Consider the following 24,627-nt stretch of genomic DNA (forward strand, 5'->3'; position numbering starts at 1 on the left):
GAAAGATACTTATTTATCTTCACTATTCACTAAAAAAGACATATTATTTTAACCCATATTCATATTTCAAAATCCACATTCAACACACAATATTCAGCTTCTCATATCCAAATAACCACTTTACTAATCACCAATCTCTATCTTCCACCACCATTTCATTTTATTATCAGTTTACAATCAAAATTCTTGTTTTAAAAAACCTAATAACAGAAAAAAATTCAGTTACTCCCTAGTACCACCCTCTACTAAAAAAAGACTATTTCATATTTTTATCTCTTATTTAGTGCTTCTTGTTGATTAGTTTTATTATTTAATATTTAATATTTAGTATTTATCTAATTATTATTTAATTATTATTTATTATTTATTATTTATTATTTATTATTTATTTAATCCTGGTTCTATTCTTCAATTCTCAATTATTTGATCTCACCTCCTACAAAAGACCCAAGTTTCTTATAAATATCTATCCAAAAATTATCTCAATCCAATTTAAATTCAATAAAATCTGAATTATCTTAAACCATTTTAAACCATTTTAAATTTAAATTTTATTTCACTTTAAATTTAAAATTTTTTTGCTTACTTTAAAACTAGCTTCTAATAAAGTCCATTCTTATTTTATTCCTCTTTTCATTCAACTGAAAATTATCTAATAAAATACTTTACCAATTACAAATATTTCATCTGTTTTATTTGTTTCTTACTTATTCACTTATTATACTATTTTATTTTATTTTCCTTTTCTTTCCTTTCCTTTTCTTTCTTTTATTTACATTAATTTACACTAATTCAATTTAATTGATTTTATTTATATTAAATTGTTTCCTATAGTTCAATTTATATTATTTCTAATCAATTCTTCAGATCCTTAAATCTTTTATTTATTTTTTTCCTTTTGTTTTTATTTTTTTGCTTTTTCTTTCTCTTCCTTTTCCTTTTCCTTTTCCTTTTCCTCTTCCTGCTTCTTTTTTTCTTTTTTCTTTTCTTCTTTTCTTTGTTTCTCTTTCTTTCTTCAAATCCAATTTAGATAACTACTTTCCTTTTCTCTGCTATAAATAATTAAAAAGTAATTATCCTTAATTGAATTTCTCCTCCTCTTATATCATCCTCCCAAGAAAGACCTCAAAGAGACTTAAAGACAAGACTTAAAGTAAAGACTTAAAGATAAGACTTAAAGAATAACTACATTTAATATCCAATCAAGTTAATTAACACTATTTTTATTTTCCATCTATTCATTCCACCTCCCAATCACCCAATCACCCAATTTATTCAATCACCTAATTTATTTATCATCCTATTAATAATATATCTACAATGCTGGCAATTGCCCAACAAACCCCACAGACCTCTTTCAAATCAATAGCCTCTGGTCTCGTCAACAGAATAAGCTCCCTATTGTCTGTACAAACTTCCTATTCAATTGCTGAAACTGAATCTGATCCTATCTTCATATCAACAAGAAAAAACTTGCTTTCCTTAGCAACAACTCCTGTTTTCCCTGATTTACTCGACGCATGCATCAATCTCCTAGACTCCTACAACAAACAAGATAAATACCTCCCTATCAAAAAGAGATCTGACGAATCCCTCAAATGCATCTCGATAATAACAACTCTACTATCAGACATCACCGAGAAAAACTGGTCTGCAAAAGAAAACCATGGCTTGTCCATTGTCAACTCCCAATCAACATCTTCTACCTCTGGTTCTGATAAAGATATACCTCATACTGTCAAAGCTGACGCCTTAAACACTGCCTGTGTTGCAAAATACTTGAATGTTTTGATAAAACTAAAATCAAACAAAACTGTCAAAAGTGAGCTAGAGATAATCGAGGGCGTTTCCTCCCAATTGGAGTACTTCAACTCAAAATTCATCATAGGTGATATCGACTACAGTGTCACTGCTATAATAAGATACATTGGCTCCTCTAACCAATTGGATTTCTCAGATTTTGTCATGAACTCAATAGGCAATCTAAAACCACAGTCCCATGTAAAAGATGCTGATTGCTTGCCCTATTTCGAGCTAATCGGTTATATATATCTTGATGAAACATACTTGTTAAGAATATTCAAAGATGCTTGGATTCTATTCAATCTCGTCAAATCCCCAATTTTACAACAATTGGCCCTAGCTTTTTTCGTTAAAGCTATAAGATACTGGTTAACTGCTAGACCAGAGGAGTATTTATCCTGCACAAGAGGCGATCAAATCATTGTCAGAGAATCTGAAAATCTATTTGATTACGTTTATTCGTCCTTTTACAATGGAAAGAACTCAAGAGTCGCCGTAAGACTATTGACCACTTTGATCATCTTGATCCCCAAATCCTTTGAAAACTACAACAATTCCTCCAAGGCAAAATTACTATTAACCTCAAACACCTTTAATAAAAAACAAAAGTTTTTGTCAACGATGGTTAAAAATTTAAACCAAATCACCAAAGATCCTCCTCCAATAATCTCAATTAATGATACTACTACAACTAATGCTACCGATGAAATTGTAAATGTTGAGAGTTTTACAACGTTCTTCAGTTTTGCTGGTCTCCTATATAGATATGAACCAAATCACTCATTAGTCACCTTTGCACTAAACTACAACGACTGTTTATTTGATCTTTTGCATCCTGCTTATCGTGACACCTCAGATTGCATTGACAATTCACTATATGACACCTTGAGAAGAGACTATTATACTGCCTCGATATTGCTTTTCCCTGAAAAAGCTATTCACGATGTTTTTTCAGTGTTTAACGATCCCAACAGTAGTTTGACTCAAATTTATAGCTACATGTCAAATATCAGGACTTTCAGTAAAAATCCTCGTGCTAGAGAGCAGTTCGAAGCATTTTTGGACCAAATTGTTATCTCTTTGAGAAATTCTGCTCTAAGAGTCTCTGATATAGTTAAAGATACGGTTTTTGATTTTGAATCAATGGTAAGCTCTTCAAACTCAGACAACTCTAATAGTGATTTTAATTATTCCATGACATATTCTAGTGGGAAAACTATATCCCAACATAGCAATCCTTCTTCCTATGGTGTGGATGGCCAAAACATGAAATTAAATGGCAATCTTTTATCATCAAGCAATAGTATCTCAAACTTTTCAATGACCAGTGGTGGTTCTAATCATTCAAACAAGGCTAATTTTATTCTTTCATCCAGTTCTCCAGCTTCTTCCATCCCTCCTTTGAGAAAAGATGCTTCAAATGTAACAAATGGCAATGGTATTTCCAATGGTGTCAATGGTGGTTCAAAATCGAGATCTAAAAAGGAAGCTGCAAGACACTTGTTCAAATATGATAAACATGACAAAAGATCCTCAAGTTCTAATCAGCCAAAATCTCCTTTCTCTCCACCTCCTTCTACATTATCAAGCTCGGCTACCATTGGAACCGGAGCCTCATCCAATTATTCGGGCAGTTATGGTTTATCTGCATCTACAACTGTCAATACTGCAACACCTTCAACGGTGGATTCAATAGTGAGTGCAAACACACAACTAGATATGAGAAAAGCAGAGGCCTCTGAATACCGTAGAAGGAGAGCTAACCCAACTTTGATTTCAAGAGAAATCTTGAAAGAATTTTTAGGTATATTCAGACCTTGTCCATTTAAATTCTTTAAAACAGAAAAGTCCAATTTTTCGAATTTTACATCTAATTCCAATGAACAAGTAGTTGCTGCACAGGAATCAGGTTTCTTATTAACTGAAATGGACGATTACTTACAGATTGCAACAATTGCTATTTGTGACACCAACACCAAGTTAGTTGAAATGGGAAGAAGATTTTGTTTAAGATTCATGAACTTGGACGATAGCCCATCCTACTATCAAATTTATAGTGGGTTTTTCTCTTCTGGTTGGTGTATTAGATCGCTTTCTAGGTCTCTATTAAATTACAGATTAACCGACAAAAAACTAAAAGAATTATTGGCCATAATAGTCCAGTTTATTGACTACAGAAACGCTATAGTTGAACAAATGAATGTTGATGATTTATTTGATAATATTGGCAGTGGTGCTCATGGCTTTTGCAAGTCATTGTATACTGAATTGGAAAAAATCATTTATATATGTCTCTGTTCACCAGATGTTGATATTTATAGATTGGTCAAAAAAACAGCTAAGGTTATGATTGATGAATTGAATTCTGGGTACAGACACCATAAAATTATTAGAGAAGAGTCTAATGAATTGTTTTTGAGTAGAATAGGTAATGATGACTATTTTGTTAGTGGTGCTGTTGCATTGCAAAAAAGAATTAGAAAGTTTTTGCTTCAATATGGCAATAAATTATCAGTTGGTTTACAAGAATGTTTGGATATCATGTATGAGAGATGGCTTGAACACACAAAGATCAAATCTCCCAGCAAAATAGACATTATAGAACATCGTAATTATTCTGGGTTTATTGCTGTTACTTCTGGTCTTGTATTGGATTCAGAAGCTGACTCTTCAAGCACTCTGAAGGACAAAGGTTATGTTAAAAGTTTAATTAACAGAAAAATGGACATGCTAGCAAGCGATGATTTAACGATGAAAGAAAATGCCAAAGATGTTTTATCATCAGAATTGCATCCTTCTTCTCAAAGAATACTTTTAGAAATGATTGAAGAAAAAGTAAATAAATTTTCCTACAAAAAGGGTGAATTGGATGAAAGCGAGTTATCATTAGTTGAATGTTATGTTATCATTATAAAAGGCTGCATGGCTTCTGGAAATAAATTGAGGAACTTTGAAAATTCTGACAAGTTTATCTGGATATCCAATTCTGCTTGTGCTTTGATTGATGCCCAGCAAGCTTCCCAGCAAGTCGACACCATTGTATTAAGGCTAATGGTAAGAGCCTGTCGATTGTTCCAAAGACTTATGCTATATAGGGAGCAGCTTTGCTTAAGAGCTGGTATGATTAAGGTTGAGTACTTAAATTATGCTGTCAGTTGGCTAGAAGAATCAGTATTTAGAGATAAATATAAGTCTAGAAGCAAAGACAAAGCAGACGAGAATTCAAGAAGCAAAAAAGAAATGGAGTATCTTTTTTCTGATCTTTCTGTGGAATCCAGCAAAGCGATTGCTGTCCTACTAGAAGGCATGGTATTGGAATCCCCAAGTGCTCAGCATCCCAGAGAGTTTATTGTGGCCAGAGCTTTTTCTTTCAACAACTACTTTACATTGTTTTTAAGAGTATTGGAGCGTTTTTCTGCTAGAGCTGGTTCTAAAGACATGTTTTCTGTGTCCAAACAAAAAGCCGGTATAATTATGGAGCAAATGATCAATTCTCTAAGTAATATGCTTGGTCGCAACCATCGTTGGGGTATGCAATTCGCTATTCCTCTTGGTTTCCACGAAGACCACAGAGTTCGTTTGTCGTTTTTAAAGGTTTTTAACAATGTTATAAAGTCTCTTCACGAAGAGACAAATGAAACTCAGGAATCAAAAGAGGAATATTATTTAGATGCAACCAAAGTCCTTTTAAGCTCTAAAATATTTCTTTTAGTCTGCTCTGATGCCTGTCCTTCTTCTGAAGTTGATTCGTATTCTAAATCATTATTGTCTTGGAATGAGTCTATTGGAAATTCTGTGATTTGCATTAATGATTTCATTTCATGGGAAATTAAAAAGTCCTCCTCTATTGTGGATATTCTCAGAAGAAATATTGTACCAAGTAGAGTCCTATCGATGTATGCTAAAGATCATGGTTCTGCATATCTTATTGAGACGTTGCGTCCAGTTCTTAATGGTTTAGTAAAAAATAATGATTTCTTTGAAGTTGAAAAAATACAGCCAGGAGAACCTGGTGCTGAACAAAATCTTAATAAGTTCATGTACTACCTAAAGAAGTTGGTGGAAGATATTTATAATTCTATTGACATAGTTCCCCTTGAGTTCAAATCAATTTGCGCTCATATGAGAAAAGAAGCTGCTAAAAAGGCAACAGAAACTACTGCTATTGTTTTAGTTGGTTCTTTTATGTTTTTGCGTTTTTTGTGTCCAGCTGTTGTCAGTCCAGAGTCTGAAAATTTATTGGATTCTCCACCAAATAAACAAAGCAAGAGATCTTTGATTTTATTAGCCAAAGTACTTCAAAATATTGCCAATGGTTCTTTAACTTCGTTAAAATGGCCGTTGTTGCTAAGCAGAATGGATGAGCTTAATAAACTAAATGATAAAATTTTCAAATTCTTGCGATTAATCTCCAAAGACAATGGATATCAAGAAAAGTTTGATATCTCTAGTATTAAGCTTTATTTACCATTAGATTATCACAAATTTTGCTATCGTCATATGCAAGAAATTAGACATAACGTTCTTGATTACAAGAATGACTATGGAGTTCCTCTTGAAGAAAAATACAAACTTATAAACAAACTTGACGAGTTTGCTTTGAAAATTGGTCCTCCTATTGATTTATATTACTGTCGTATACCAGAAAATATCAAACATAACGATACCAAAAATGAACTATATGATTTCATGAATAAACATGCTGATGCAAATATTGATGTTATTGTGGATAGTCCATTTCTTCAACAAAAAATTGCTAGAGATGGAACTCCAATGTTGGTTTTCTCATACTTTTATTACCAACAATTAGATATTGATCAAGAACTAATTCTTTTTAGAATGTTTCAACTTGCAAGCAGAGTTTGGGACAGCAAATATTATGTTGTTGTGGATTGCTCTCGTTTTAAAAAAGATCACTCGATTCCTTTATTTGAAGAAATGGAATTATTGGCACCTGAACCAATGAAAAAGAATTGTGTCAGTATGTTCTATTACAATGTTTGTGATGGGTATCTCCCAATCTTGGTTGAAAACATCAAACAACGTGAAAAGGGTGGTTTGTTCAACCCATTTAACGTTCGTTACTCATTCTTATCGATGTTTGATGATCCACGTCTTATTCATACATTGGGTTTATCGAAACACAGTTTGAATATTTTAAATCAAGTTAGAATCACCTTTACTGATTTTGAAATGTACCTGCCAGAGCAAAAGAAATACTTTCCTGGTATAATCAAGGTTGGAGGTAAGTATACATCATTTGGATTGGCTCATCCAAGAAGATTAAAAATTGCTGGTTCAATTAAAAGTGTGAGAGTTGTGAATGTTCGTCGTGATATTTGTTTTGCTGAATCTTCTTTAAGTCACTATACTGATAATCCTTATGAGTTTAGTTTATATGATAATGTTGATAAAAAACAATTGATTTTTGCTTGTCCTAGAAGATTTGAATTGATCAGAACTGTTTATATTTCAAAACTTTCAAAAAACAACAAGTCTTTGGATAACTTGGATACTATTCAAGAACTTCAACCTATTGAATTGTTGCCTGAGGTGCTATGTATTGACTTCCTTGGTATTCTTTCTCGTTCATCTGATATTCGTACTTCATGTTATGATTTATTAGCCTCATCCGTTGAGTGCTTCTCATTAAACATAAGCAAAAGAATCCGAAATTCAGAAGTTATTTTATTTCCTAAAGATAACCTTGCTTTTGTCACCTCTGTTTCTAAAAGTCTAGCTTTATATCATCCAGAACTTACTTACTATTTCATTCATTATTTTTTTACTGCTTACAAAAGTAGTGACAGTCAAAAATTTAATTGTATAATGTTCATATCCCCTTGGATAAAGAATATTTATGATCACATATTTTTATCCAATGAGTTTGGTAAAGAAAAGGGGCTTGAAATTGTAAAAGAGATTGTGGAGGTTGCGCCAATTGATGATATAACTATTGGTGCTTTTACAGAGTACATCTGGAAATATTTAACTGATGATGATAGAATTGCTGAATATCTTGTCGAGGAGATTGTCAACAGAGCATTAAATCGTGAAGCTGAGTATGGTGATTGTGAGAATGTTATTGCTTTGCTTTCTTTGTACCCTTCAATAGAAGTATGTGGACAGGTTATCCAGCAAATTAAAGAGATCATCTACATACCTTTATTACTGGTTGATACTGAAATTCACATTGAATATTGCTGGATCAAATTAACAGTCTTGGTAAAATGTTGTGTTTCTCTATTCTTTGAGTGTACTAAAGGAACTCTTCAATTTTTCCCAGATCTTGTGCACATATTGTCAATGTTGATTGATCTAGGACCTCATGATTTGAGAGTTTCTTTGAACAGTTTGTCTATTAATATTATCCATTCTCTATTACTTAACCAAAAAGACTTTTCTGAAGCTGCAGTATCCAAATTGGAAGAAATTGACCAAAAGATATCAGGCCCTTCTGCCAAAACTCTATTTGGTTTGTTCAGAAGTGGTAAGGACATGAACAGTCCTCTTCCTTATGATCCAACAAGAATATATGGTAAAGTTCTTTCTTTAGAGTCTGTTATTGATGGATTTGTTGATTTCATTCGTGTTGCGCCAGTGGAATATTCGACTGTTTGGAACATAAGGTGGTACGCCTATACCATGGATTGTGCCTTTAAAACTAATTCTCTAATTCTTGCTCGTGCCATTATTTGTGGTGGGCTTCTTTGCAAGAGAGATGCTGAAGATCCTTTAGTTTTGAAATTTATTATTTTGGCACTTAAATTGTTCAAGAAGTACGACACTTCGACTGAAGATGGTATGGTCATTTTAGCCTCATGTCTCTTTGCAATTAGTAGACTTGTCGATGGTCTTTCGCCCTCTTCGATCTTCCACACCAGATTGTTTTGGCTTGGTGCAGCTATTACTACTTCTGCTAATGTTGTCTTGTATCAGGGTTCTATCAAAATTCTAGGAAGAAGTCTTGATTCCATGGAAAGAACCAACGGATTCAGTGACAACAGAGTGATTGAAAGAATTATGGGTGACAAAAAGATATTTGGAGATAGTTTTGTTAAATACGAGTCTCTCGGTAACATTGTTGTCTCAGAAAAGAACTTTGATGTTGCCATGTTGCATCGAATAATCAGAGGATTGCGATTGCCATATTTGAGGGAAGCTGCCTTTCATGTTTTGCAGATCTTTTTTAGAGTAAGAACAGTTCATGCAATACTGGCCTCCAAACAAGGCTCTCCATATGACTCCAATTCTGTCAGCTATCTATTGATGTTATACATGCTCTCAAGATCGAATAACGAATTAAAGGGAATAATGAAGGCAGCAGGATTGGACCCCAACAACACAATTTTCCTCAGTGAAAGCGTTGAAGTCCCAAGAATATTAGTTGACTATCTATTAACTGGTATTCCTGAGGCAATGTTTGTCTTGCTACAAGGTGCTCTTTATTTTGCCTCAACAACCGACGATTACAACGTCAAGAACCGTTTCTTGCTTTTGTTCTATTATATTGGCAAGAAAGACCATGATATACTATTTTCCTGCTACTTGGATATCAAGGAGCAATTGCAGAAGGAAATTGTTGCAACAACCACTCCTTTCCATGTTTTGCAACTTTGCTATGATTTGATTGCTCTTGCAGCTCATAGTCCTGAATATCCCAACCAAGAAAGACACAAAAATGCTATTGATTCATTATTGGTTGAATACAATCTTTTGGGTATTAGAAATTGGGCCTTCTCTTCTCCTGATCCTTTCAAAGAATCGAAAGCTGAAGACATGTATGACAGACTTAAATATGTTCAGGTTTTCTGTACTGATGCATTTATGACAATTAAACCAGAACAACTTAAGTGAGCTCTTTTCCGATTAGTTTGGGTTTTTTATTTACTTTTGGCAGTGTTTAATGAGAGACGATATAAGCTTGATATTTTGTGACATTGGTAATGTTTATTTGAATTTTTCGAGCTGTTGACTATTTTGATTTTTTGATTTTATTTTACTTTTTACCTTTCTATTTTTTTCCTTTTAGTTTACTGTGTTTTTGTCTGAATTTGACACTTCTCTATTCTTGAAATAGAGTATTTTATTGCTGTTTATATTTCAATTAGTTTTTTAATAGTTTTGTTTTTCAATTTTATTGTTTTCTTTTTGATGAACATAATATTTAAATTTATAAGTTTATAAATTTTAGTTTTTAGTCTCCACTTTTAATAATAGCACTAATGTTTATTTTTTTGTTTTGTAGATGAAATTAAGAAACCAAGCTTATTAACAAACCAAGCCTATCAAGAAACTAGAAATGAAACTAAAACTAAGACTAAAACAAGATGGAAAAAGAAACGAAAACATTTGATCAATTAGTATGATCAACTAACATTAAAGAGCACGAAAAGAAAAAAAAGAAATTGAATTAAAAAAAAAAGTTTGGAAATGTTATATTCTTAAATAAATCTAGAGAAAAAACAAATGAGGAAAATTCTGAAAAAACTCATTTTATTTCAGTTCCTTTTCCTTTTAATCATTTGCTTCTTCATTTTTTTCGTTAAAGCATGGTTCCAATGAACACCTACCAATCCATTTTTCTTAAAATCATATATTTCTGGGGTGAATTTAAGAAGCTCCTCATTTTTGGTTAAAATATTATAACTTTCGTTTCCATTCACATCTCCATTTTCAATAAGACTTCCGTTTTTGCTAGACATATAACCAGTATTATTGGTCTTTCTTCTTTGGTCTTTTACAAACTTTCGACATCGATTGATTTCATCTTGAGAAATATGATTATAACCATTTCTCTTTTTGAAGCAAGTGTCAAACAAGGTGTTCACATCAATCAATTTCTTTGGATAGTTTTGGATCAATTGAAAAACCTCCATTTCATCTTTCATTTTTAAAATCTTGGGCTCACAGAGCTTAAATATTGTCAATGCCATTTTAATAAAAATTTTGCTTTCTTCATAAAAAAAGCAATCCCATATTCTTAATGTTGATTCTATTGGGACAATACCAATGAAACAACTCATAAACCAACTGGCAGTGCATAACGTTATTGGGGGTAATTTTCTGACATTAACTTCAGCAGTTTTTTTTTTCGATTGTTTGTTGACAGAAGGTTCATTGAAATCGAACCCTATTTTTTCCCAAATGTTAGGCAAATACTCTTTTAAACATAGCATTAAAACGCCTTGATCGATATTTACGCCTTCCAAATTCACATCATGAACTCCTGGTAATAATTTTGTTGTTATTATAACCAACATCCAAAAGGATTTTTCCTCATCCATGAAAATCAATAATAGGCCAGCGATAAAATTCAATGATTGACAATAACCTATTTGCGGTTGGTAGGCAGCAAACGCTGTCAACACCCTTCTCAAAGCTTGAACCAATGGTGTTTCGGTACTTAAATTTGTCTTTGTATTATCTGTTGAAAATATAGTTTCATTTTTATTTTTCAACAGATCTGTGTTGGATCCGCCACTTTCTCTGACCAAATTTAAAAAATTATCATTTTTGAAGTACAGATTATCAGGAAAAGTTCTGTTTAAATCTCTTTCTATTATCTCAGTATCTTGATTTTTAATGTTGAGAGTGTTTTCAATGATTTTATCGTATAAACCGATATTAGCATTTAGTTTTTCACTTCCTTTTGCATAAAACCACCAGGCATTACCTCTCCATTCAGCAGGTATACCCTTTCTTATATATTTTTTCAATTTGTTTGATTTTGTTGGAAATCTAATGGGGTTATCATTTTTATAGGAGGATAAGCCATTTTGTTTCATAAATATTTCCCATTTTTTTTTCCTTCTTGATAAATAAACTTCGTAATCGATCCACCATTGGTTATATTCATCTTCAGAGACAAATTGGGTTTTTTTTTTAAAACCGTATCTATCGTTTTCGGATTTTAAAAAAGCTGAGTTATTAACGGCTGAGGATAATTTGTGGTGAGACTCTATAGAATTTCGTATCAAGGAGGCAGTATGTCTTGAGGACTGAATTGAGGATAGGCTTTCGTTCTTTAATTTCAAGAGCTTATCAGTGGTTAGTGAAGATGAGTTTTTTTTTTTTTTTTTTTTATTCAAAATAGTGGCTGTGGGTGGAACTGAGTTGATTTGGCTTGTCGATCTGTTTAAAATTCTATTATTTTTGTTGTTTGAGGATAAGTTTCTTTGGGGAATGATTTTATTATCGATAAGTTGAGTATTTTTGTTGATGGTAATGTTGCTGTTGTTGTTATTTGTTAGAAATTTTATTTTTGAATTACGAATTGAATTTGAATTTGAATTTGAGTTTGAGTTCGAGTTTGAATTTGAACTTGAAAGAGATTGGGAAGAATTTATTTTAAATAGAGAAGGATTGTTTACGGCAGTTTTGTAAGACGCTATTGAAGAGATTTGACTATATCTTTTATCTGTGTAATCATTGTAGTCGTTATTAATATTGTTGATAAAGGAACTATTGTTGTTGATGTTATTTGTAAGGTCTATATTGCTAATGTTTTTGTTCATATCTTTAATTAGATCATTTCCCTCATCGTCATCATCGTCATCATCGTCATTATCGTCATTATCGTCGTCTTCATCATTATTATAATCATTATCATCATTGTCGTCATTTTTGCTCTTATTGGTATAATTGTTTGTAATTTTAGCACTGCTATTGATTTCCAGGTTATCCAAAGTATTAATAGTTTCGTTATCAATGTTTTCATTTGTATGAGAATTGATTGATATATTTTTAGTGGAGTTGTCACTGATATTTAAAAGAGTGTGTTGGAAGTTATTGGAGGGGATATTTTTATTTCTGATGTTGATATTATCAGTATCACTGTTTGAGATGTCAGAGAAGTTTCCATACATATCAATGACACTTAGGTATTTGACATTGTCTATTGATTGTTGAGTGTTTGATCTTTCTCTAAATTTTACAGGAGAATTGTTTACAGAGGAGTTTAGTATTGAGGAGGAGGCATTCAGTATTGGGGACTGGGGCAATAGGTGGATGTTCAAGTTGTTTAGAGCATTTAGGCCATTTAGGCCATTTAGGCCATTTAGAGTGTTTATGTTGTTGATGCTATTGATGTGGTTTATATGAGATAGGCTGTTTATACTGTTTATGTTTTTATTATTTGAGGTTGATATTGAAGATAGAGTTGAAGTTGATTCCAAGTTTGAGGGAGAGTTTGTGTATGAATCATTAAATTGAGTGTTGTTATTAGCATTGGGGGATCTTGCTGGGGGTGAGTTAAAATTTGAAAACTGCGAGGAATTTAGAACAGGAGTTGAGAATTTAAAGTGGTTTTTTGGGGAATTGTTGTTGTTGTTGTTGTTGCTGCTGTTGCTGTTGTTGACACTGTTACTTGAGTTATTGAGTGGATTTGAAAATTTGTTGTATAAATCAGCATCAGATTTTGTTAATTTTTTTTTCAAGTCGTAATTAAAGGTTGAATAACTTGAGGAACTGGAATTGACTGGGAAGGAGTTTACGTTGTTTCTGTTGATTTGGTTATATGGACTTTGATAGGAGTTCTGGTTCTGTTGGTGATTTGTTGTTAAATTTGAGGAAGAATTAAACTGTTTTAGGTTGTAATTGTTTAAATTTGACATTTCCGAAACAGTGAGTAGGAGAAAGAATAGAAAACAGGTCTAAAAAGAAACAAAATAGAATCAAGTGAAATTAAATAGGATTAAAAGGTGGAAGAGAGAACAGCAGGACCAAATGCAAAGATCAAATTGACAAGAAGAGTGGGTTTCAAATCTTTTTTTTGTCTCTTTCGTTTGTCTCTTTATTTTATCTGTCGCTTTATTTTATCTGTCTCTTTATTCTGTCTCTGGCTGTTTTGCTCCAGAAGATGAAATAAGATTCGTCGATTCAGGCACCAAATTGAAAAAAAGGATAGAAAAGGATAAAAAAGGTTGGTCCACGATTAAAGGAGCATCAACAAGATAACCAGCTCAAAAAAAGACAGGAGTGTCTGTGGAAGACCAGGCTCTGGAATAGATGTGGAAGAGCAGAGCAGCAGAGATACAAGACAAAAGATCTGGTTCCGGAGCTGAGACTGAAGAGAGTGAAGAGAGTGAAGAGATTGAAGATAATTGCTACCAGCGATAAAGGCAAAGCGATTCAAATCAGCTTCAAACTGCTTTCATTTCAGACCCAGCTCAAAAACGTGCCGGATCGGGCAGTTGGTCACGTGGCGCGCGAGCCAATGCTGCAAAACGCGGGCGAAATATTGCATAAAAACGCAATGCACATGTGACACATTTCACTGCATGTTATGCGTGGCTGCACATGATATCGGTACCGCGCTCTCTCGCATTGGCCCGCGCTCTCTCGCATTGGCTTTCCTATTTTTCGAGAATGGAATTTTGGAATTTTGGAATTTGAAAACGACTCAAACACAAATTTGGAAATGTTTCATTTGGTTATAATAAAAATTATTAATCTGTCTTTTGGCTATTCATGTTATCCAAATAACTCTCCAATTCTGCCTGATCTGTTTCATGGTTTGGCGAATTATCGTATCACATACCACCTTCGGCTTCCACCAGTATTTCTTGACATTGTAAAGCAAATCTCTAGCAACTTCAAGTTTAAAAATTAAACAATAAGCTATATCGTTCTGGTTTATCTTTGATTTAGGCTTTTTTAGTTTACCATTAAATACTCTTGTATACTGTTACTCATTGTACTCAAGACATAGATTGGACTTGAAGTATATTGCTTCCAATCAATTCCAATCAATTTCACCACCTTCTTCTCCTTCTTGATGCTCTGCTAGCCCATAGCCTTTGCTCATTCTTAATACCCATCACCATACTCATTCCATTTTGACTGCTTTCTCCAACCTCTTCATTGCTTAGTGTTTCATTCAACACACACAGACCTGCTGAAATGAGTGATACCTACAACACCAACCTCAATCCCAACAGCGCCAGCTATGCCAACAGAAAAAGCATCGAAACAACTGAAAGCGACATCAACAGGCTCATCAACCAGTCGAGCCTTATTGTCGACAACGTCAACAACGACTTGAACATTCCCATCGTTAGGCCTCCAATCCTCAAGCACACACACTACTCAGACAACTCCATCAACTGCTCCACCATCATCAACAACAGCACCTCCACTTCCACCCTCAAAGCACACAAAATTCGCAGCAACGACAAACCCAAAAACACCAGCTTTGTTCAGAACAGCAACCTCCTCTCCAACTCTGACTCCATCTCCACCAACACAAACACAAACACAAACACAAACACAAACACCAACGACCATCTCTCTAACATCAAGAAGCTCACTGCCAAATCTCACTTGATCAACAACATCAACGACAGCTTCGACAACGACTCCATTTCTGACCTAGACGACTTTGAGTCTATTTACAACGACTATGAGTTGGACCCTGTGAACAACAGCCATCTTCCCTCTGGCTCCATCCCCAACTGTTATACCTCCAATTTTCATCTTCATCTTAATTCAAATCCAAATCCAAATTCAAATTCAAATTCCATTTCTATTTCCAATTCTACTCATCCTGATCCATGCGACATTTCAAACAACATTCTTGCAACCAAAAATAACACATCTATCACTCAAAACCCCAAATCCATTCCTAAAAACTTCAAGTCTGTTCCAAACCTCAAAGTAAACCCATATCTTCTGAACATCGACTCAAAAAATCAAATCTCCATCACAAACCCTTTCAAAATCAACGTCTTCTCAACAAAAAACAAAAACAATCTAGATATCGACATCGACATAGACTTGGACACTGGTTTGGAGTCTCCAATAATCTTCAAAAACAAACCATTTATATCAAAGAAAATTGGTGCGAACGCCTATAACTCTCAAAAATCAAAAAACAGTCTAAACAACAACTACAAATACACTTCCAATAACAAGAAAAGATACAAAAAAAAGACCTCTTTTATCTCCAATAATCCAACCAACAACACCACCATGAGCAACAACAACAACAACATCATAAACGATAACACCAATAACAGCACCATAAACGACTCAAGCATAAACTCCTCTCAGGAAGAACTCTTGTTTTTCAACTATAATGAATATTCTGTCAAAACTTATTTTTTACTAGAAACTAAAAAATTTGGCACCTATAACCAACCCTTGATAATAACTCATTTTCCCAATGCCTATGTCAAATTCAACTCAAAAAACTACAAATCTACAAGAATTGTCAAAATTCCGAGAATCTTCAACAGCCCAACCACTTCAAACAACAATTCTCCCATTACTGGCAATTCCATTAATATCCATGACAACAACAACAACAACTCCTCAATTAACTCAAACATTTTAAAACCCTTTGATAAGATTACTGATTTCGACCACTCCAGTAATAATAACGACGACATCTCCAACAACAATAGGAACCCAAATCAAAACATAGATATCGACCTTGAAAATAATGATTCAATATCATCCATTGCTACAACTCAAAACCCCTCCTACTCTGATCGTTTTAACAACTTATATCCTCAGATCTCCCCCTATTTACCAGGTTTTGAACCTGCTGCTCTAGTCTACTCTGTGTCCACTAGTGAATCAAATTCAACACAATTAGTGCCAAATAAACATTCAACAAACTCCCTAGCTTTGTTATCCTTTAATGAAACTGTTAATCTCAACAACACAATCAACTCAAACCTACCTAATATAACTGGCAACAGTAAAAATTATTATACCCATAAAGCAACCTACTCAAATGATTTCACCAACATTAATTGTTTCAAACCAAAGGGAATTTACCTAAATCAAATTTATGGCTATTCTTCAATCTCTCCCTTATCAAAATATCTTTCTCCTGACGAGTTTAAAGAAGTTGTAGTTGTTGTAAATAATTATCTCAAATTGGCTTTCAATCCCTTAAATTACCACAATATAATTGAAAATATAATCGGCGTCTTCACTTTATGGTTTTTTGATAATGAGTTTGTAATCAATTTTTTTTCTTTTTTACCTTTCTTTGTTTGGATAAATCGTAATCTTTTAAACTATTCAAAAAATGTTTTGCTGGAATTGGAAGATTACATTCAAAGTCTTAATAGAACTAAATTGGCTTTCAAAGGAATTAAAATTATAAGTCCAAGGAAAAGTGGTTATTTGAGCTTGGATTTTGAAATACCAAAGCCTGCAATAGAAGATTATGAATAATAGATCATTTTTTTATGAAGTTTACATTTGTTTTTTTTTATTTTTTTATTTTTTGATATTTTTATTTGTCTGTTTTTTATTCTTTTTTTTCTTACTGCTGGTTGGGTTTGTTGTTTTATTTGTAATAACCTCTACATTGGAGTCGAAGATTTCAAATTGAAGTTGATCTTCAAATTCTTTTAATTTTCTTTTGCTAACTATTTTTAATGTTTTTCTTCTCTTTTATATATATGGATATTGTTCACTGCATTTATTCTCTACCATTTTCCCCTTAAAATAACACTGGGAAAATTGTCTCACCAACATCTCTGTGGAATTTCTTTAATTTGGTCTTGACTTGACTTAATAGTCTTTTGGATTATTTGCAGTTCTGAGTAGAGCTTTCCTACTGAACCAATTATATTATTGACTTGCTCTAAGATTTCATTAAAAAAGTAATAGGCCATCACAAAGTAGTTAAAGTAGGATGTGTGTTGATATTGAACCGATTCTATGTTTTTACCATTTATATCATATTTTCAAGTAATTCAAGCTAAAATCCCTTGGTTTCGCTTCCTTTGCTTTATATATTTAAATTCTTTTTTGGATATTACTAACCTTTTTGTAAAAAACTGCCGAAAATAACTAAGCCCTATCTGTATCATTCTATTGTCTGTAACTCAATTCTAAATATGAAAAATTATGTGAAAATAAGAATGATTTATATGTATAATTAATATATGCTTTCCATTAAGAATCCAATGAAAAAAGAAAAAGAATTCTATAACTAAAACTAAAATCTATATATTTAATAAAATCAGACAAAATACAAAAAAAAAGAATAAAATAAAATAAAACAAAACAAAAGAATACAAAAATATAAGAAAAATCGATCTTCATCGTTTTAATGCAAATTCTAGAATGTAGTTCTAAAACAAACCATCAATTTCGCCATTCTCTTTGACCTCAACATTCATAAAACCAGCATGAGTACTTAATCCTGGAATAGTCATAATTTCAGCAGCAAGAGCATATAGATAACCAGCTCCAGCACTAATTCTAACTTCTCTGATTGGAACTTTGAAACCAGTTGGAACTCCCTTTAATTTTGGATCGTGGGATAAAGAGTATTGGGTTTTGGCAATGCAAATTGGTAAATGTCCAAAACCATGTTGGATGTATTTTTCAATTTGTTGTTTGGCTAAAGGTGATAATTCAATATCATCGGCACCATACATTTTCTGGCAAATGATCTTTAGTCTGTCTTCAACTGTTCCATTCAAGTCATATAAAAATTTAAGTTCACTGGAATGGCTATCAGTTTGTTCTTCACAGGCTCTAACAACAGTATTGGCTAGCTCAATGGATCCAGCACCACCTTTAGCCCAGTGATTAGATTCAACAGCATCAAAAGCGCCAGCTTTTTTGGCTTCTTCCTTGATGATAGCAATCTCTTCTGGAGTGTCAGTTTCAAACTGATTAATTGCAACAATTACGGGAACATCGTAACTTTTAGCATTGGAGATTTGTTTGGCTAAATTACAACAGCCATTTTTAACCAACCCAACATTAGCTGTCGTGTATTCAGCTGGCAATGATTGACCTGGTTTCACATCTGGAGCACCACCATGAAGTTTCAAAGCACGAACAGTTGCAACAATAACCACAGCACTAGGTTTGTAACCAGAAGAACGACACTTGATATTAAAAAATCTCTCACCACCCATTGTAAAGTCAAAACCTGCTTCAGTTACTACATAACCATTGGGAATTTTACCTTCTTCGATTGAATTGGCAAGTTTAGGTTTACCAGCTAATTTTAAAGCTAATTTATCGGCGATAACAGACGAAGCACCAATAGAGATATTAGCAAATGGACCTGCGTGAACAAAAACCGGTGTTCCTTCTAGAGTTTGCATCAAGTTTGGTTTAATCGTGTCTTTTAATAAAGCGGTTATAGCTCCACCACAAAATATATCATCACAAGTAACTGGGTCGCCATTTTTTTTTAAACCAATAACTATGTTTCCAACTCTATTTCTCAAATCATGTAAATCTTTGGATAAAGCTAAAATAGCCATAATTTCAGAAGCAACAGTAATGTCAAATCCCGTTTTTCTTGTTAAACCCTTTTCTGTGGGTGCCTGTCCAATAGTTATTTGTCTTAAAAATCTGTCATTAACATCAACCACTCTTTTGATTGATATCGATTCAGGATCAATATCCAACCTTGCAAATTTATTGATTTCTTCGACTGTCAAGTCGTCTGGATTAGTTTTTTCGATACCCAATTTTTGTAATCTCTTTAACATTGGCGGAGTAAATTTTCTGACACCCTTTTTTGTAGGAACTAATCTTTTATAAAGAGCCTTATCCGATTGAGTTGATTCATGAAAAATTCTTGTATCAATGGCGGCAGCTAATAAATTGTTGGCGGCACCAATTGCATGAATATCTCCAGTTAAATGCATATTGAATTCATCCATTGGAATAACTTGGGCATAACCACCACCGGCTGCACCACCTTTAACGCCAAAAGTTGGACCCATAGATGGCTGACGAACATTGGCGATTGCAGGTAAATTGAGATGACCACCAAGAGCTTGAACCAAACCCATAGTTGTTGTTGATTTTCCCTCACCCAAGGGTGTTGGGGTTATACCAGCAACTAGAATATAGTGAGCATTTTCACGTTCATCTTTCAAACGATCATAAACGTCAAGAGAGACTTTTGCCTTGTAATGACCATATTGGTCTAGTTCATTGGGCAAAATACTTAATTTTTTAGCAATTTGAGTAATGTGATAGGGTTGCTGAGCTCTTGAGATATCGATATCAGAAGGAACCGGATGTAAGGGTTTCAAAGATAAAGGTTTTAAAGAGATTGGTTTATTTAGACTTTCATTTTGAGCCTTTGCAGCTAAAAATACGTTTTGGATCAACATTGCAATTGTCATTGGACCAACACCACCTGGAACAGGAGTTATAAAAGAGGCCTTTTTCTTTGCAGATTCAAAATCCACATCGCCAGTTGGTCTTTGACCTGATTTTTTTGAGGAATCGGGGACATAATTCATTCCAACATCAATTACTACACAACCTTCTTTTAACCAAGAACCTTGGATGAAATCTGGAGAGCCAGCACAGGCAATGACAATATCAGCACTTTTCAAGAAATCTGGAATATTTTTTGTTTTTGAATGACAAATTGTGACAGTGCAGTCTTCATTTCTCAAGAGGGCAGCGACTGGAGTACCAACAATATTTGATCTTCCTACAACAACAGCATGAGCCCCTGATAATTGAATATTTTCACTTTTTAATAATTTGATGACGCCATTGGGGGTACAAGGAATGAAAAAAGGCAAACCACCCTTTTTAGCTAATTCGCCAGCATTGTATCTAGTGAAGCCATCAACATCTTTTTCCTTTATAACAGCATTTGTAACTCTGGCTTCATTGATGTGTTTTGGTAAAGGTAATTGAATCAAAATTCCATTTGTATTGATATCGTTGTTTAATTGATCAATTTTGAATAATAGCTCAGTTTCAGTGACATCCTCATCGAATTTAATTAATTCTGAGTGGATTTTTGAGTTTTTAGCGGCTTTTAATTTCATTCTGACATAAGTAGACGAATCAGGTCTTGAACCAACTTGAATTATAGATAATTTTGGTTGAAAATGAGGGAAATTTGATTGAATTTCACTGACTTTTTTAGAAGTTTCAAATTTAATCGAATCACCTAATTTTTTACCAGATAGTATCTGGGCATTCAAATTAAAGCTGCTTGTTGAAAACAAGGAAACAGACGAGACATTGTATAAGTTGTTGCAAGATATGACATTGATTTGATTGTTTTGGTTATATTTTTTACTTAAATTATTTATAAACTTTGTAGAACGAGCCAAACGTTGATTTTTGAGGCAGGAAGAGAACATTTTCAAGATTGATGAAGAGAAAGCTGTGGTCTGATAAGTGTTGGTGTTGGAAGGAACAAATTATAGCTATAAATAATAATCAGGAGCTATGAATCATCTAGGTGGTGTAAATATTGCTGGATAATCGACAGGAAATACTCGACTTCTTCCAAAGGTTAGTCATAATTTTTCAGGTGTTGTGAAAAAATTAAAACAAAAAAATTTGTCCTGCGATGGCTATGCAAATCCGCCTTTCCAAGCGTTGACATGCAGCATGCATTTCTCTGAAAAACTGGTTTTGATTGGTTGGATTGGAAGCTATCTGCAGACAGCGGCATGCTGCTTTTGCTGTTTTTGCTGCTGGAAAATAGTCCTCAAAAGGCAACAGAAACAGCTGCGGAATAATTTTCTGGAGCCAGCGCCTTGAAGAAAAAGTAGTGTTAAAGAATGAGTAGCATGAGCAGCATTTCAGTCTCACTTTTGCTTGTTTGGGTCTGGAGATGAAATTTTGCACAAAGAGCACAGGAGACAAAAGACAAGAGCAGCTATTTTGGTGGTAAATCGTTTTGTTGCTGATCATTTGTTCGGAATTTATGGTAGCGAATATTTGTTCTGATTTCCCTGTTGGGTGTTTATTGGCTTGAAACATAGGAAGCAGTTTTATGTTAAGAATTTATTAATGTTGCTGCTGATTGATTTGCCAAATCAGATTTCGTTTCCAGTTGATGAATTATGTTTTCGGGTTTTTAGGATTGTTTTTGGTTCCTTATTTTATTACTTTTTTCGATAGTAATTTCATTGGAATTTTTCAGCTAATTGATTTAATGGTTGGGGCAATTTACCAAATTACCAAGTTTTCTAAAATCCCTCTTGCTTGATTATTTGAATAATCTGGACTTGCTTACATGAATTTTGTGATCAAATTTTAAATACGTAAATATACCATTAGTGGATTGATGTGAATTAGGACTAAAATAACTTGTATTTTTTTTACCCTTTTAATTCGGATTGAACAAAAGGACTCTTATTTACTGGAGTTGTAAAATTATTAATTGCTAATAATAAACATGTAGGCGATCCAAAAATTAGGTGGAGCTGAGTAGGCTGTTCACATAATATTTCAATATATTATATTGTAAACTATAATACAAAATATGTGAAATTAATTTCAATAGGATCTATTATATTTGATAAAAAAGAAAGAGAAAAAGAAAAAGAAAAAGACAAGTAGAATTTAAACAAATTCGAGTGAAAGGGAAGAAAAGAAAAAGAAATTAAATTGAAAACATTAATGGGAAATTCAAAATTTCCTCCTCATCTTTTGATATCGAAATACAAAGAATGTGACTTTATTGGTATTAAACCAATTCCCTAAACGTTTCTTGCCTTGTTACTTTTTTTGTGTATTTTGCCAAACAGAAAGTCCCAATTAATAATAAAAATTAAAAAACGTAAAGGATCTGCTACAAGGAAAATACAAAAATGTGTACAATAGCAGCAATTTTCAAGAATAATTTGTTAGGTTATTCAGATATTCAGCTGAGTTATTGAACAGGCAGTGAGTCAATTAAATGAGCCAGTTCACTTTCTCTCAAAGTTTTAGAAAGTGGATTGGATAAATTTCATACTGTATTTGTAGATTGCAGAATGAATGGAGCCCAATTATAGAGTAGAGAGGTGTTTCCACTAAAAGCAAGCTAAGTGAGCAAGCTCAACAAGCTAAATAAGCAAAGAGAGTTACACGTAACTTTGCTTTCGAACTCAATGCTTTGTAATCAAAAAGTTTACTGTTTTCAGAAAGCCAAAAGCCAAAAGATAAAAGACAAATGGCGAAAGAAAGATGTTTCTTTTGCTAAATAATAAATTCAAATGTTTTTGATTACTTTTGATCAGATTGAGATGATTAGAAATTGACAAAATGAAACAAGTTGAACCAGATGACTGAATAAAAATGAATACTGGATGATTTTACAGCGACTAAAAGCATTGATGGTAAGGATTGCGAGCTAGTGTTGACAGTGGTAATAATGCTCGTAATGTTAATAATAGTGGATGTATTGTAGATATATTTGGTCACAAATCACAAACCCAGTGATAAGATGGAAATAATCAGTAAATGATTAAAATTTGCCAATTATTGCCAATTTTTGCTGATATGTTTACAGAAAATTAAAAAACATTAAAACATTATAGAACATTATAAAACATTGTAAAACATTAAGGAAAAATTAACTAATATCAAAAGCATTTGACCTATAACTTTAGTGATATCAATAATCAGAAAAGGCACGATATGTATCATTTTAATTTTCTAATTTTCTATTTTTTTAATTTTTTTAGTTTTTGATTTTTTTTAGTTTTCTGTGATGATACTTTGATATTTTTCAAATATTATCACATTATCACATTATTATCGCAGTATTATCGCAGTATTATCACAGTATTATCACAGTATTATTGAGAACAGCGCGTATTAATTGAATATAATAGAATGCAAGATTATTAGATTGGAAAAGTGCTGGCTGATCAGATTTATTCATCAAGTATTATTTAGCATTTGGTATTTATGATTTATGATTTATGATTTATTGGCGAGTTTGGAGGGTGCCATGTCTAGTGATCGAGGAGCGATATGAGATTTCGAGTAGTGGTGCATATTTGCAATTAAATATAGGCGATAAAAAGACAATAAAGGGTGATGTGTGGTTATTGTTGTTGTTTTTTCATGATGTTTTTCTTTTGGAATGGATATTAACAATTGGATATAGTTTTGGAACAAACTTAATGACATTGCAGTGTAAATTATTTGAAGAATCAATAGAAATTAAAATTAAAATTAAAATTAAAATTAAATTAAAATTAAATTAAAATTAAAATTAAATTGAATTGAATTGAATTGAATTGAATTTGATAAGGATAAGGATATGAAAAATGAGTGAAAGCAGTGATTTAATTTAGATTGTGTTTTTTCTTTTGTCTTTTTTTTTAAATTGTTTTACTAGCAGGAAACTTTCAAATTCTAAAATTCAAAAGCCAAAAGTCAAAAGCAAGTATGTCTTTCAATATTTTTGTAAATTTGAACAGCAGTAAACTTGTAAGTTGGGAAGTGCAATTTATGATTTCGCTAAGTTTTATAAAAATTCAGTAAAAATTCAGTAAAATTCAAAATATTCTAAAGAATTTTATTGAGTTTTACTGAACTTCTCTGAATTTCTTTAAAAATTAATTGAAATATAAATCTTTTCCTTATATGATTGTAGTTGTTATTTTTTTTCATTTGAATTGAACCAAACAAAACGATAGTTTCTAATGTAAAATTCGTCAAAAGTGGCACGCAAAACAGAAAAGAAAGGAAGAAAAGCATCAGCAAAAGAGCTTGAGAATGAAATCCAAGACAAAATAAGGAGAATAGAGAGAATAAGGATAAGAAGGACGATATGGATAAACATAGTGAAACAACATTAGTCTTTCGAACAAACAAGTTAATCCATATCCAGCAAAGATAGATAATATCTCAAACAGATGTCTCTGGATTGTTGGAATTCCTCAGCTTTCTTGCGCTGATCTGGACTGTAATAAATTTCAGATTATTTCAGATTATTTCAACTTGATTTCAACCATTTGCAGCCAGTCTAGCCAACTCAAACCAGAGGCACCAACTTGCTGTTGCAAAACAGCAGCAGCAGCAGCAACAACAACAGCAACAGCAGCAGTCAATAGGTTGTTGCCAGCTGAG

General features: G+C 32.9%; 4 protein-coding genes across 4 annotated transcripts; 2 read left to right on the top strand and 2 right to left on the bottom strand.

The window, feature by feature from the left end:
* Positions 1-933: 933 nt before the first annotated feature.
* Positions 934-10,011, top strand: ASCRUDRAFT_76657 (RasGAP domain-containing protein). Its single transcript, XM_020193571.1, has one exon. It carries the CDS (start codon positions 1,321-1,323, stop codon positions 9,658-9,660), a length of 8,340 nt encoding a protein of 2,779 aa, XP_020046456.1. The 5' UTR covers positions 934-1,320; the 3' UTR covers positions 9,661-10,011.
* A 302-nt stretch (positions 10,012-10,313) lies between these two features.
* On the bottom strand, positions 10,314-11,705 carry ASCRUDRAFT_17140 (GTPase-activating protein; the record flags this gene model as incomplete). The annotated part of the gene is made up of 2 exons (XM_020189467.1): positions 10,314-11,219; positions 11,298-11,705. Coding segments are annotated over 2 exons (1,314 nt in total), but the record flags the coding sequence as incomplete, so codon positions are not given.
* Positions 11,706-15,843: 4,138 nt separating this feature from the next.
* On the top strand, positions 15,844-16,950 carry SHR5 (Shr5p; the record flags this gene model as incomplete). Its single annotated transcript, XM_020189598.1, has 4 exons — positions 15,844-16,014; positions 16,229-16,297; positions 16,321-16,401; positions 16,579-16,950. Coding segments are annotated over 4 exons (693 nt in total), but the record flags the coding sequence as incomplete, so codon positions are not given.
* Positions 16,951-17,900: 950 nt separating this feature from the next.
* ASCRUDRAFT_81597 (C-1-tetrahydrofolate synthase) lies at positions 17,901-20,912 on the bottom strand (the record flags this gene model as incomplete). Its single annotated transcript, XM_020194632.1, has 2 exons — positions 17,901-20,757; positions 20,785-20,912. The coding sequence occupies 2 exons, from the start codon at positions 20,910-20,912 to the stop codon at positions 17,901-17,903; spliced, it is 2,985 nt and encodes a 994-aa protein (XP_020046459.1).
* Positions 20,913-24,627: the final 3,715 nt, after the last annotated feature.

Source organism: Ascoidea rubescens (assembly GCF_001661345.1).
Source record: "Ascoidea rubescens DSM 1968 unplaced genomic scaffold ASCRUscaffold_9, whole genome shotgun sequence".
Lineage (NCBI taxonomy): Eukaryota > Fungi > Ascomycota > Saccharomycetes > Ascoideales > Ascoideaceae > Ascoidea > Ascoidea rubescens.

Excerpts from the sequence above, each read along its gene's own strand:
- ASCRUDRAFT_76657 (XM_020193571.1), top strand. The coding sequence starts at position 1,321 with ATGCTGGCAATTGCCCAACAAACCCCACAGACCTCTTTCAAATCAATA.